The sequence below is a fragment of the Geotrypetes seraphini genome, chromosome 6 (genome assembly GCF_902459505.1).
Source record: "Geotrypetes seraphini chromosome 6, aGeoSer1.1, whole genome shotgun sequence".
Taxonomy (NCBI): domain Eukaryota; kingdom Metazoa; phylum Chordata; class Amphibia; order Gymnophiona; family Dermophiidae; genus Geotrypetes; species Geotrypetes seraphini.
The window spans coordinates 51,924,402-51,939,668 of NC_047089.1; the positions used below are offsets into that span (position 1 = coordinate 51,924,402).

The 15,267-nt window shown below is 44.7% G+C and overlaps 1 protein-coding gene across 3 annotated transcripts in view; it reads left to right on the top strand.

Moving 5' to 3' along the window:
• PDS5B (PDS5 cohesin associated factor B) overlaps positions 1-15,267 on the top strand; it is a 376,109-nt gene that overhangs the window by 291,589 nt on the left and 69,253 nt on the right. For all 3 annotated transcript variants that reach the window (XR_004539863.1, XM_033948529.1, XM_033948531.1), the window contains exons 28-29: positions 4,006-4,125; positions 7,421-7,483. Coding sequence is in view for 2 of the 3 variants with exons in the window: in XM_033948529.1 (XP_033804420.1) it covers positions 4,006-4,125; positions 7,421-7,483 (183 nt within the window). In the remaining variant the exon portion in view is untranslated. Of the gene's footprint in view, positions 1-4,005; positions 4,126-7,420; positions 7,484-15,267 lie in introns of those variants that run through there.

A 15,267-nucleotide genomic window follows, 5' to 3' on the forward strand; every position in this document is an offset into this window, starting at 1 on the left:
TAGTATGACAGACACACACTATTCCAGAACCTGTAGATAAACCTCTTCTCACGAGAACTCTTGTAGAGAACTTCATTTATATTCTTTTTGCTTCTCCCTTACCTCTGTGCTGTCCAACTCCTCAGTTGTGTTCTTATAAGTGAGCTGGTAAGAACTTTTTTTTCTGCTCATGTTTATTTTCATTTAAACTATTTTTCTGCAAAGTTTGCAAGTCTTTCAGTGCTGCAGAGGATACCCTTGGTGGGACAGCTCTGGCTGTGGGAGAGTGCAGACTCTGAGGTCGAGGGTCTGCTTCCAAGGGGCAGACTGCTTTGCATTGCACCCACTTGGCAGCCTGCACTATCAATGCAGGGACTCAAGGACCATTCCCTTGGGAGAAAGGCTTGCCCCAGGTTTGTCCGCAGCGAGCTTGAGCGCAGGCTGTGTGGCTCTGTGGCAGCTTTTTTCAGGATCGGGGCCGCCTGCATTCCTCCCCGTGTTTGTGTACTAGTGCTGCCTGATTCACGATTCGAATCGGTTCACCGATTCACTTCGGGTGAATCGATTCAAATCGATTTAAAATTAAAAAAAAAAAAAAATCGGCTTCCTGATTTGGCTGACCCTCCCCCCTCGCCCCCTAATGCAGGAGCGGCAGTGCTGCTCTTATTGGCCAGCCGCTGCCGCACCTGCTTTAGAGGGCGAGGGGGGAGGGTCAGTCGCGAAGTGCTGCTGTCCAGTTCTCCCCCGTGGCGTCCGGTTCCCCCCCTGCCCAGCGTCCGGTTCCCCCCCCTGGCGTCCGCTTTCCCCCCCCCTTGGCATCTGGCTTCCCCGCATGGTTTATCTTTGAAGAGCAGCCTGCATAGAAGATCGTGGTGTTAGCGATGTTTGCAAACAGCTTCGGAGCTGTTTCCTCCACCGCGATCCTGCCTCTGACGTCTGAGGAGGGACGGGACCGCGGCAGAGGAAACAGCTCTGAAGCTATTTGCAAACATTGCTAACACCGCGATCTTCTGTGCAGGCTGCTCTTCAAAGGTAAACCGTGCGGGAAGGCCAGGGGGAAGCCGGACACCATTGGGAGGCCAGGGGGAATTCGCAGGCCTTCCGGGGTGGGGGGGTTGTGAGCAGTCCTTTGGGGGGGGTGACAGGCCTTCAGGGTGGACAGGCAGGCAGGCCTTCAGGGGGGGGACAGGCTTTTAGGGGGAACAGGCAGGCAGGCCTTCAAGGGGGGAGACAGGCAGGCCTTTAGGGGTGGGATGCAGGCCTTTAAGGGGGGGACAAGCCTTCAAGGGGGGAGACAGGCCTTCAAGGGGGGGAAGACAGGCCTTCAGGGGGGACAGACCTTCAAGGGAGGGGGCCCTGATATAGAAATATACGGAGGGAGGGAAGGGGGGGTTCAAAGAGACATGCATATGCTGGACTTTGGGGGGGAAGAAATAATAGGTCTAAAAATAGAGGAGAAGAAGAGAGATGATGGACAATGGGATTTAGGGAGGGAAGGAACAGAAAGGGAGAGAAGTTGGACACAAGGGATGGTGTGGAGGGGGGATAAAGATACTGGATTGGAGGGTAGTTGAGAAAAGAAAGGGAGAGATGGTGGACCCTGGGATGGTGGGGAAGGAGGGAGAGATGCTGGATGAAAAGGTAGTTAAGAAAAGGTGGATCTGTGGAGGGAGACAAAAAAAAGGAAAGATGCCAGAGGACAGAGATGGCAGGTGGATGGTTAGCATGGAGAAAGAAGAAAGGAGGAGACCCTGGCAAGCAAGTTATCAGAAGACAACCAGAGCCTGGGACCAACAAGATTTGAATAATGACCAGACAACAAAAGGTAGGAAAAATAATTTTATTTTCTGTTTTGTGATTACAATTTGTCAGATTTGAAATGTGTATCTTGCCAGAGCTGGTGTTAGACCGCAAACGTGAGCTAGGATTTAACAGAGAGATGAAGTCTTTTTTTGTTTGTTGATTTTGTTTACACCATAGCGCCAGTGTGGTTAGGAGAAGGCAAAGGGGGTGAAGAGGCTATAAAATAAACCCACCAGGATGTTTGAAAAAAACATCCAATTGGGCAGGAAAATCGAATCGAAAAACCAATTCAATAGGCTGAATCGAATTGAATCAAAATCATTTTTTCCTGAATCGGGCAATACTATTGTCTACACTTGATCCGGTGGAGGTTGAGATCTAAGGCTGGTGCGTTGGGCTTAAAAGGCAGGCAGAAGATCCAAGTAGAATAGATTCCAGGATTGAGGCAGAAGTTCTCCCTGTAAGCTGTTTGTAGCTTCCATTTTCCTTAGACAAGCAGGCAGCATATTGTCACATGTGGGTGACGTCATCCATTGAGCCTCCACACGGACAGTGCCTTCCAGCCCGACGTCATCAGCTTTTCATATTCCACAGTGTGAAGAATACGTATCTTTTTTTTTTTTCTCCGTCGAGTTGCCTTCCCATTTAAATTTTTAACAAACTTTAAGTATTTCGGTTTCTTCTTCTGTTCTTTACTTTGAAAATCAGTGAAGAACAATAGTTGACAGAAATTTTGGACTTTTTTTAATTTAAAAACAAATTTCTTTTGAAGTTCAATGGCCCTCATGCAAAGTTCCATCCTTACTTCATACCAGGATCATCAATATATTTTTGGCCTTATTTCTACTTTTCTTCAGCTTGCCCTCTTCTACTATATCTGACTCAGAGGGCTATGGTTTAGGAGAAGAGAAGCTATATTGTTTAATGTCAAAGTTTTTCTTCTTTTGATTCTTTCTTATTTCAACACATAGGTCTGGAGTTGGATTTCCAGCGATTGGGACTTGCTGGTACCGGTAGACTTCCATACCTTCATCGGTGGCATTATTATCATTGAGTCTATTGGATGCATGCCTTTTTATACTGATGTTTCAATCATGTCGCAAAAGATGCATTTCAGTGACATCGATACCTCCATCTGTTTGCATCGGTAGCATCATAGTCTTCTCTCTCTCGCTCGCTCTCTCTCTCTATCTCTCTCTCTCCGCATTTGGATATTTGATAACGACAGCAGGTTCATTTGTTCCACCCTAAGCTTGAGGGACTGCTCTGTTACATTTACAGATTCAGAAATAGAGTGTCTATAGTACTAGATGGAAAGATTAGATTCTTACCTTGATAATCTTCTTTATAGTAGACTTATACTCTATTCGTGAAGCCCACCCTGTCAGTTGTGAATTCGCCTGCTTCCTGTCTAAATAAGACCTGACAATTTAGACATCTTGTTTCTTTGGTCCAGGCTTGACAAGAATAGAGGTAGTGGCTACCAAGTTATTGTTTCCAGAGGGTATCTGTACATTTCTCCCATACTCTTTTAGTGCAGGTTACACTTAAGTTGGTGACTTGTTTGTTTTTTTGCCTTATGTATTGCAAATGTTTAAATCTGGTTATCTGTTATGTTTGCTGATATGTTTGATATGAACAGAACAGATGTGTTTCTCAGGGAGAGTCCCTGTACCCCTCTCTCTTCTACTTCTTATCCATCGTTGACTATATGCTTTGTTATGCACTGAGCAGTTGAAGAACAGCACAGAGGTAAGGGGAAGGAGCAAAAAGAATGCAAATGAAGCTCCCTACAAGAGTTATCGTGAGAAGAGGTTGACTACCCATAGGTTCAGGAATAGAGTGTATGTCTACTTGAAAGAAGATTATCGAGGTAAGAACATAATCTCCATCTGCTGAGTTGGACATAAATTGTGATGAGCTAAAGTAATACCATTTTTCTTTCATCATATAGACTATTATTCCTGTATCTCTAGTTCCTCCTCGTTTGAAGATTCTCAAATGCTTCCTTCATGATAGTGTGACTATATGATAGTAATCTTTGCTAGGGATAGTTCTGTCATTTACCAGCTGAAAACTATTTAAATTACACTTGCACTGTTGTGTTCCAGTTTTTTAATACTGTAGCTTTGCTATTATGTATAAAGTGAGGCTTTGATTTTTAAACCACTATACCCTTTACAGTTGAACTGAATCTGTGAACACTTGTTTCATGTCTTTTAGAAACTCTATACTGTATGTGACATAGCAATGAATATTATTATGTCAAAGAGTACAACCTATAGTTTGGAGTCTCCTAAAGATCCAGTTCTTCCAGCTCGCTTTTTTACTCAACCTGATAAGGTATGTTTTTGGAGTAAAATTGATGCATATTACTTGTAACCAATTGGGATGATCAGTGGCACTGTTTTCACATTATTAAATGCCAGTCATAAGTGCTCAGTATTCCAAAATGTAAAAAAAAAAAAAAAATTTGATGCAGTAAATTGTTGTACAAATTGTTATTGCTGTAAAAACATTGCACAGCTTCAGTAATCTGCAATGATGAGATGCATTGAGAGTAAACTATCTCCCTGTCAGTGTGAGAGCAGGGAATTGGCTCATGAAATGACTTGTTGGGAGATTGTTTAAGGCTGGCCAGCCACTGATTCCTATGCGCAAAACTACCCTAGTAGACCCTGGACCCCCACCCTCCCATACTTCCTCCTCCCCCAACCTTACTACTATCCCCTTCAGTACCTTGAATGTTTCGATCATGTCTCCTCTCAATCTCCTTTGTTCAAGGGAGAAGAGGCTCAGTTTCTCTAATATTTTGCTGTACGGCAGCTCCTCCAGCCCCTTAACCATCTTAGTCGCTCTTCTCAGGACCCTTTCGAGTCTTTCTTCATGTACGGCGACCAGTGCTGGACGCAGTACTCCAGGTGAGGGCGTACCATAGCCCGGTACAGCGGCATGATAACCTTCTCTGATCTGTTCATGATCTCCTTCTTTATCATTCCTAGCATTCTGTTTGCCCTTTTTGCTGCCGCCGCACATTATGTGGATGGCTTCATCGACTTGTCGATCAGAACTCCCAAGTCCCTTTCCTGGGAGGTCTCTCCAAGAACTGCCCCGGACATCCTGTATTCGTGCATGAGATTTTTGTCACTGACATGCATCACTTTACACTTAACCACTTTGAACCTTATCTGCCATGTCGATGCCCATTCCTCGAGCTTGATTATGTCACGTTGCAGATCTTCGCAATCCCCCTGCGTCTTTACTACTCTGAATAACTTTGTATCATCCGCAAATTTAATCACCTCGCTCGTCGTACCTATGTCCAGATCATTTATAAAGATGTTAAAGAGTACGGGTCCAAACACCGAGCCCTGCGACACCCCACTGTTGATGCTCTTCCAGTCCGAGTATTGTCCATTTACCCCCACTCTCTGTTTCTTTCTCTATAATATCACCAAAATTTGACCCTTCATCTCTGAGCACACTACCAAAACTCTTATCTACACCTTTATCACCTCTCACTTAGACCACAGAGCTTCCACATAACCATCTCCCCTTCAATCTCTTCAAAATTCTGTTGCACAAATTATATTCTGCCTGTCACTATTCTCTCCTCAAGTCACATCATTGACTCCCTCTCCATTTCTGCATATAGTTCAAACTGCTCTTATTGACCTACAAGTTCATTCGTTGTGCAACTCCTCAGTATCTCTCTCTATACTCCTCCCTGGAAGCTTCGTTCATCGGGTAAGTTTCTCTTATCTGTACCCGTCTCCTCTACTGCCAACTCCAGACTGTTCCTTCTCTCTTGCTGCACCATACGCCTGGAACAGACTGTCTAAATCCAGGCTAAAATCCCACTTTTTTGAGGTTGCTTTTAACTCCTAACCCCCAGTTACTTGTAAAGCACCCATACCTGAGAAACTCCCTAACCCCCCATTTGTCCTGTTTGCTTGATTAGATTATAAGCTCTACTGAAAAGGGACTGCCTCTAGAATGTTTTAATGTGCAGAGCTGTCTTTAAGAAAGGTTTGGACAATTCCTTGGAGGAAAAGGAATGTTATTCAGGCAGACATGGAGGAAGCCACTGGATCAGTAGCATGGAATGTTACTACTATTTGGATTTTTGCCAGGTACTAGTGACCTGGATTGGCCACCATGAAGATGGGCAACTGGGTTCGATGGACCTTTGGTCTACCACAGTAAGATAGTTGTTATGTTCATAGGTACTGTATGTACTCAAATATAAGCCAAGATTTTTGGGCCAAAAAAATGGCCCAAAAATGGGAATCTCAGTTTATATTTGGGTAATTGCCTATCCTCCCCCCTGCCCGAACTATTGCAGGGCCTACTGTAAGACCCGGTGGTCCAGCAGTGGGCTGGGACATGAGGGATCCTCCCGTCCCAGCCGAATCCCCCCCACCCCCAACTCCTTGGTGTCCTTGCGGTGGGCAGGATAGGAAGAATTCCTTCTGCCTCATGTGCCTGCCAAAATTGACACCTCCCTCTCACCTCCCCCATGTACCTTTCAGGTCCCTAGTAGCCAGCTGATGCATGGAGCAGGATCGATCTTCCTGCCCTCCTGCTCCATTTGAGGCCACTTGGCTGATTGGCTGCTGTGAGATCTCCACTCGCGGAAAACTCACAGCAGCCAATCGGCCAGTGGCCTCGAACGGAGCAGGAGGGTAGGAAGATTGCTCAATTTAGCTACCAGGGACCTGAAAGGTATGGGTGGGAAGGAGGTGTGGTTGTCAATTTTGGCAGGCACATGAGGCAGAAGGAATTCTTCCTGTCCTGCCCCACCGCAAGGACGCCAAGGAGTTGGGGGTGGGGGGGGGGGATTCGTCTGGGATGGGAGGATCCCTCATGTCCCAGCCCACTGCTGTACCACCGGGTCTCATGAAAGGCCCGCAAAGCATCGGGAGGGAGGGAGATGGTACGAGGCAGGGAGGGAGGGGGTTACAGGGTGCAGAACCTGGCACGGAGGGAAGGGGGCTGTGCACAGAGCCGGGCAGGGCACTTGACTATTAAGCCCACGTCTTATATTCGAGTCAACCATATTTTTTCTCCTTTTTTGGAGGAGGGAGGGGAAATGGGGGTCTTGACTTATATTCGCATATATACAGTATGTCTAGCAGTGCTATAGAAATTAATTGTAGTAGTAAAATGAGAGAAGAGAGTTATGGTTGCCATGAAAGAATAATGCGATTCCCAGTAGGTATGTAATATTTTATATTTGAATCACAATCATCCTACAAAACAAAAATATTATTTCTACTACTACAAGGTAAATGTAGCCCACTAAGAACTGTCAGATATGAAATACTAAGTCTAATAACTATCATGCTATCATGCTTAACTTTCAGTCTTGTTTAGGCTTGCAAGAATATAAAATTGTATACCAAAAAAAAATACTTGAATGTGAAACCAAACCTGCAGAATAAAGTCCAGCAGTTAATGAAGTGTTAGGATTTATTGTTTTTTCTTATGTTTTTGAAAGTGTACATGTACTCTTAAGTATCTGCTTTGTATTTTTTACATTTCCTTTTTAGTATTTGTATGGCACTGTCACTGTTGTTTTTAAAAATTATTATTTATATATTTTTGCAATTTGGTGATATGTCTTTCTTCTTTACAGAATTTTAGTAACACCAAAAATTATCTGCCTCCAGAAATGAAATCTTTTTTCACACCGGGGAAGGTATACTTTTTTATGTTTATACTAGTCTTATAGCCCTGTTACATTAACGGGTGCTAGAATATATGTGTGTGTCTGTCTTTATTTCTTTCTCTCTCTCTCCTTAGCCTGTTTCTGTATTTCTGTCTTTCTTTTTCCTCCCCTGTGTCCACCACCACCCCTTCACTGCTCCCCTTATTTACCGTTATATTAATGGGTGAAGTCTAAACGACTTAGCATGGTAAGCATGACGCCTTTGATTACCTGCATGGCTCAAGTTGGTGCCCTCCCTCCCAACAGGAAGTTTTGAAAGGATGTGATGCTACCAGCATCGAACATGTGCAAGGTCCATGCCAGCTAGGTTGAGTTTTGTTTAGAGATGGTGTTCTGCCATGCCAGTGCTGCATCCCAAATCATGCCTCGATGAAAAGGTTGAAGAAGGAGATATGCTTGATACCTTGGGGGGGGAGGGGTAAGGTAGTGGTTGATGGTTGAGCTTGAAGGAGAGAATAAGGAAAGGGAAGAGGCTGGCGCTATGCCTGGGTGTGGGCCCATGGCTGAAAGTTCGCTTAAGAGATCAGATACCTTTAGGCTGGTCCTAGAAGGGTGGCTGCAAACGGGTGAAAGTTGAGATAAAGAGGGCACTAAAGAAAAAAGGTTTAAAAAAAAAAGTTCAATCAAAGTGGTTTGCATTTAGTATATGTGTTGTTTTAGGTTTCATTTAATACAGCTATTGTCCGGGTTCCGAAATATACCCTCCGCCGTTTCTCTCTGCTTCAGTGGCCATGTAAATCACCTCTCTGCCTCACTACGTGCAGGATCTGTCGCAACAGGTGCGGAACTCCGTCCTTTCTGTCCCGGCATCTCTCCATTTGGAAGATGCCAATCTATCTCCTCGTTAACCCTGGCACTTGAAGAGATTATCATCCGACCTAACCTCGGGATGTTCTACCGTGGCGGTGCCTTTGAATGTAAAAAAAAAACATGCTTGTTGACGTCTTCGCCATCCCAATTGCAAGCACTAAACAGTGCTAGCCTACGCCATCTGCCTCTTCACTGTCAGCCATTTTTTTTCCCTCCTCTTTGCTATACATGGGGGGAGGGATCACTTCCAGTCTATGACTGATCTATTCCACTGCCCTGCCCCCTCCACTAAAAAAATATTTTTCACCGACATAGCAATATTGAATAAATAAAAGAGGGACAAAAAAAAGAAAAGAAAGTATGTCTTCTAAATAATTTTCTAGGAGCGAGAGGAGTTTACATTTGAATCATGGCTGAAAGGAGAAGAAAATGGAAATGCCAAATCAAAGCATTGTACCACAGCACTCGGTTTAATTTTTCATTTGAAACAAAGGACCTAGTACAAAACAAACAAAAATTAGACAGCAAAACCTGTGTGCCAAGCAGCAATTTGTGTTCTCTGGGTAGAAAAGAATAACTCATTATAGCGTACTTAAAGCCAAAGAAAAGAAATTCAAAGCATTCACAGACTCTCTCATCAGACTGTTGAGATATTTTTGTACATAAAACACTGGCGGCAGAAGCAAGAATCAACATCTTGTTTTAATCTAAGTGATTTTCTTGAAGGGATCCAAAGAGAACCACTCGGTTCAAGTATAAGCCAAGCTGATTTTGAAACCGTAACAGAGAAAGAAAATAGTCTTCCTCTACACGGAGCTCGCACTTGAGCTCAGTGAAAATTGTCATCCAGGCTGTGTCACCTTGCTCTGTACTTATCATCAAGGATTTATACTCCAGGGCAAACTGATTCTAGCTAAGGAATATATTGACTTATTCACCAGGCAATGCGTTACACAATCGACGATGGGGGCAGCGTCTTCTGCGAAGGTTGTGATGATAAATACAATACATAGTTTTCGAGGGTGAGGTGGGGAGGTGGCAATCAGATTATTTAAAGCTTGCAGAAGTTTTGGATCAGCATTGTCCGGCTCCGGATGACAAAGTTCATTTTTAAATTCAAAGCCGACGCCGTGGCTCCTCTCTCGATCCCTGCCTGATGCGGTTTGAGAGAGGAGCCGAGGCGGCGGCTTTGATTTTAAAAATGAACTTTGTCTTAATTTTTCTTCAAGTATTAGAAGGGTGGACGGGAGAGGATTAGGGATCCCAGAGAGGATCTGCTTTTATCATGTGCTGTGAATCCCTCATGTCTATTCGGCTGCGCCTCTGCCCAGGTTAAGGGGGGAGAGAAGGAGGCATTTTTTACCTCGTCTACGGCTAAACTGGGGGGGAGTGTTGGAGTGCGGCGGGAGGGGGGGGCTTGGGTTCTTCGCAGCCTGGATCGTTCCGTCATGACTCTCCTCTTGACGGCTGGGTGGGGAGGGGGACCTGAGGATCGGCGCTGTTTGCAATCTGCCGCCGAGCCAGCCAATGGATATCACCATTGTGGCTGGCGTTGTGAAGGGGCGGGGCGCGAGAGGGGCCTTGAAAGCTGGGGATTAGAAAAGAAACAGAGGTGTGGGTGAAAGTAAAAGGTACTCAGCTTAAGTTCATTTTTTAGTTCAAAGCCGATGCCGCGGCTCCTCTCTCGATCCCCGCCTGGTGAGGTTCGAGAGAGGAGCCGCAGCAGCGGCTTTGAGTTAAAAAATGGCGAGGAGAGTCTCCGCCGCTATCATGGCCTGCTTTTGAGGGGAGTGGGGAAGTCCGCTGTCTTTTCCGCCTCCAGTGACGTAGTAAGTGCGCATGCGCACTCTTGCCGGCACATCCCGACAGATCAGATCTCAGGGAACACGCGGCGAGAGTGCGCATGCGCGCTTAGCATTTTATTATTAAAGATATATAAGATATTCAATATATATTTGAATGTGCATACTGTACATTGAAATACATGGGGATTGTATAAAAACTTGCATACCGTATATACTCTAATATAAACTTGGCCCAAAAATGGGGGTCCCAGTTTACATTCAGCCGAGGCTCCCATCCAATCCCCTCCCAGACTTATTGCAGGACTCTGCCAGACTCTCCATCATGTCTCCCTTCCCTTCCCTGTCCATCGTACCTCCTCTGTTGCTGGAATCCCTGGTGGTCCAGAGGTGTAGCAGGCAGGTGTGAGCTTTCCGTGCTCGTGTCCTACTATTAACCCGGTCGGTCGCTGCCATGAGTTCCGGCTTCAGCCACTGAGCAGTACTGAGCAGGCGCACGCTTTGGCACTGATGCTCAGCACTAGGCTTTCTGAATGGCTCCCGCAAATTCTCACAAGAATTTGCGGGAGCCATTAAGGAAGTTGCTCAGTGCTGAGCAGCAGTGCCAAAGTGTGCTCCTGCTCAGTACCGTTCAACGGCTGAAGCTGAAACTTGTGGCAATGACCGACCATGTTAGTAGCGGGGCAGGAGCGTGGAAAGCTCGCTCCTGCCTACTACACCTCTGGACCACCAAGGAGGGAAGGGGACAATTAGGAAGGAAGGGGACTGTGTGCAGTGCCTGGCAGGGAGTAGGCTGGGTGCAGAGCCTTACAGGGGATGGAGGGAAGGGAGGAAAGGGGGTTGGATGCAGAGCCTAACATGGGAGGGAGGGGGTGCTCTGGCAGGGCACTTGAATATTAAGCTACCCGACTTATATTCGAGTTAACCATATTCTTCCTCCTTTTTGGGGGGAAAATGTGGGTCTTGACTTATATTTGGATTGACCTATATTCAAGTATATACGGTAACTGAAGTTTTATTTACTCATGTATAAACTTCATTTTGTCCTCTCTGCTTTTCTGCAGAGGGACTAAGGTAAGCATCCCTAGACTTGGGCAGATACATTCTGGAATCTTGGAAAGAAATCCATCTAGGGTGGTCTTGCCCATAATGAATCTTTTCTTCCCTTCTGAGAAGTCACACATGGATAATTTTGATTAGAGCATGGAAATGCTTTCCAGAGCTTTCTTGGATATTCTTAGAAACTTCTCTGGATATGTTTGGTGGTTGCTGTGCAGCAGTAGCCATGTGGCATGCCTCAGTTCATTGTCTTTTGTGTTGAATATTAGTCATATTTTGCTCTTAAGATTATTTTTTCAGTGCAGTTGGCTCTGCAAACATATTGTTCCTTCTTTGTATCCATATGCTTTAGCTTAGTTTAGCTTACATCATTTAAACTTCATTTTAGCATTCATTTAACTACCTTCAGGGGTGTTTAATAAGGGTAAAAAAAAAAAATTACTTCAGTCATGTAACACATTTTGCAAAATATGCAAATCGGCTTTAGCTTTTATTGTAATATAGACACATGATTCCCCCACCCTCTCATCTACCTATCAAAAACCTCCAAAATAATCCTAGTTTCCTAATTGTCAAATACAAATTCTAATAACATAGTAAACTAAAATTATGAACATACCTACATACTTTTAACATCTGAAACTCAACAACCTACCCAACAGTCCCTGTTCAACACCCCACCACTGGAAAAAATATTTTCAGAGACCTTTCTTTATCCACTTCTCACTATTTCATAAAAGACCATTTCTAATATGTAACAGACCATATCTTACATGAAAATCCAAGCAGTACATCCTCTTTTTTTCCTGGGCAGTATAAACCACCTTTATACTTTCAAGCCCTCCTTTGTCCTAACTACTGCTTATTTTCTATATAAATCCTTTGCTTTATTCATCTCACTAGTTTGAAAATTGCACTTGCTAAGAATCCTGTGTTAATGTGAATAAAGAATTCTTTAAAAGGATAGTTATGTGTCCATAAAGACAGATGGTTATACAAAAGAATACCTAGGATATGAATGGAATTCTTAACAGTGATTTCTAGTGCAGTAGGTATGTCATGCTTGATGAGTGGGTGATATCCCAGTGCTTGCAGAAGGAATCCACTCTATTTTCTGAATCCCTCCTACTTCACAGAGGGCGCTGCTACCCCTACACATTTTCCTCCTGCAAGTGAGCTGGAAGTAGTATTTCTGATCCACTCTGCTTATTTATTTATTTTTGTTTAGTATTTTTACATATTTTTTTTATCTTTCAGTGTTAAGAACTTCCCTAGTCGAGGGTCCTGCTTTGCCTTCATGGAGGAGAAGCAGACAGGTCTGCAGCTGACAGGCCAATCCCTTGTAGTACCTGTTTGCCAGCTTGCAGAACCCTTTTTGGAGCTCGGGGCCATCCCCTGATAGCATCGCTCACCTACTGCTTTGCAGGGGTTTGAGCACAGGCTGTTAGACATAAATAGAGTGATCAGTGGGGTCTCGCAGTTTGCCAGCTGCATTTTGCCTCCTCCCTTTTTGCACATTCACAGGTCTGCAGGGGTTGGAAGCTGTCAGACACCGGTCAGACTTGCAGCCCGAAGATTCAGCTCCTGTTGGAAGTAGTTATTTCTTCTCCCGATCCAGCTATCATAGGATTGCCAGCACAGGTCGAAGTGAGTAAGGCTGTTGTTGCCTTTGAGAAAAATTGGGAGGGGGGTCTGTAAATGTTGTTTTTGAAGGTTTCTGCCTGTTCGCTGATGATTATCCACCTCTAAAATTTCTAGGTTTCTTTTTGTTTTATTTTACCATTTTTTGGCATATTTTACCATTTTAAAGTTCTCCAGAAGCTTCATATCGCCTTGTTTGGCCTCGAAACCAGCATGTATGGAGTCCTCAGACTCTTTTGATACTAATTCATGCCAGGTTTGTACTAGATGGGTGCCCGAAGAGCACCCTTGTGCCACATGCTGCTCAGCATGTGAAAGGAGGGCACGAGTGGCCAGCTTTGCTTCCCCTTTGATCTCTAGGGCCGAAGAACAGATGGGAAGCCCATTGGTTGGGGCTATATTCCTTTCAGGGTTCCGAAATAGCAGTCATCCTAAGCGCAGGAACACAGAGGCAGCGGAGCCCAAGAGATGTAAGCTGGAGTCCTCTACAGGAGACTCAGCGCTGCCTAGTATTGCACTTTCTCTGGAATTTATTAATTTGATGAAGAATTCTGGAGTAGAAGGACTGAAGTTGAGATACACTAGAGAATAATACAGGATGTTTTCCCGTGGTTATCCATGAGAGCGGGGTCAAATTCTGCCCCCATGTCATTCTCTGAGAGCCTTTTAGGACAGCCGACCTTCCAAGGGGAAGTCTGGCAGCACTTCTGACTTCATGAGGGGGCAGGGCTCCCAGAGTGCATCTGTCTCATTGACTGCAGCTAGCCAGGCTCTAGGGCAGTGTTTCTCAACTTCTTCAAGCTAAGTACCCCCTAAGTCTAACAAATATCAACCGAGTACCCCCCAAGCTCTACCCCAGACCCTCCCATGCTTCACCTTAGACCCCCCCCCAATAATAATGGTACTAATTGTAATGCAGTTTCTTCCATCCATTTTTCATATACACACAATATAATCTTATTAATACTTAATGGTAACCACAAAATTAAAAAAAGCACAAAGCACACGGTACATAGAGAAAATCTTAATTATCATTTATATTTGGGGGGGGGGTTCAAACAGGTTAAGGCAGATGACTTTAAAATATGCAATGCCACTTCAGTAACAACTATAGAAAAATAGACAAATATAGTGAACATAAGAATAGCCTTAGTAGGTCAGACCAATGGTCCATCAAGCCCAGTAGCCTGTTCTCACAGTGGCCAATCCAAGTTAATAGTACCTGGCCAAAACCCAAAGTATAGCATTATTCCATGCTACCAATACAAGGCAAGCAGTGGCTTCCCCCATGTCTTTCTCAATAACAGACTATGGACTTTTCCTCCAGGAACTTGTCCAAACCTTTCTTAAAACCAGCTACGCTATCCGCTCTTACCACATCATCTGGCAACGTGTTCCAGAGCTTAACTATTCTCTGAAAAAAAAGTTTCCTCCTATTGGTTTTAAAAGTATTTCCCTGTAACTTCATCGAGTTTCCCCCTAGTCTTTGTAATTTTTGATGGAGTGAAAAATCGATCCACTTGTACCCGTTCTACTCCACTCAGGATTTTGTAGATTTCAATCATATCTCCCCTCAGCCGTCTCTTTTCCAAGCTGCAAAATATAGATAAATATAAATTCTCAAAATGGGATACTTTTCGATCACTAAGTTGAAAATAAAATCATTTTTTTCTACCTTTGTTGTCTGGTGATTTCATGAGTCTCTGGATACACTTCCTTCTGACTGTGCATCCAATACTTATTTCTTTCTGCCTCCTGCATGCTTCATCTCCTCTGGACCTCATTCCCTACCCCCAACCAACATCTCTCTCTGTCCATCCATGAGTCCAACTTTTCTTCCTCTCTCCTCCATCCCTATTAATAACATGTCTCCCTCTCTCACTGTCAATCTGTCTTGAGAGATCCAGGCATCTCTCCCACCCACTCCATTGTCACATCCAATATTTCTCCCTGTCTCATCTCCTGGAGCATGTGCAGCATTTTTCACCACTGCCCACCAGTCCCATGCCCACCTCTTTTATCACCCCTCTCCAGCACCATGCCACATCTCTCCCTCCATCACTATGTCCAATATTCCTCCACCTTGCATACCCTTCAATCTGTCCGTCTCCACCATCATACCCAACATTTCTCCTTCATCCTTCTCTCCCACGTGTGTCTCTACCTCTCTCCTCTCTCTCTATGCCCAATTTCCCTTTCTTCCTTTCCCCATATCTTTCCCTCACACTCCACACCTATATCCAACAATTCTCTTTTCCCATTCCCTCACCTTCCTGCAGCATCTCTTTCCCTCCCTTCCTAACCCCCAGCCCATGCAGCATCTGTCCATCCCAACCCTAACCCCCAGCCCGTGCAGCATCTGTCCTTCCCAACCCTAATCTCCAGCCCATGCAGCATCTGTCCTTCCCTTATTCCTAACTCCAGGCCCCACTCCTCTCATCT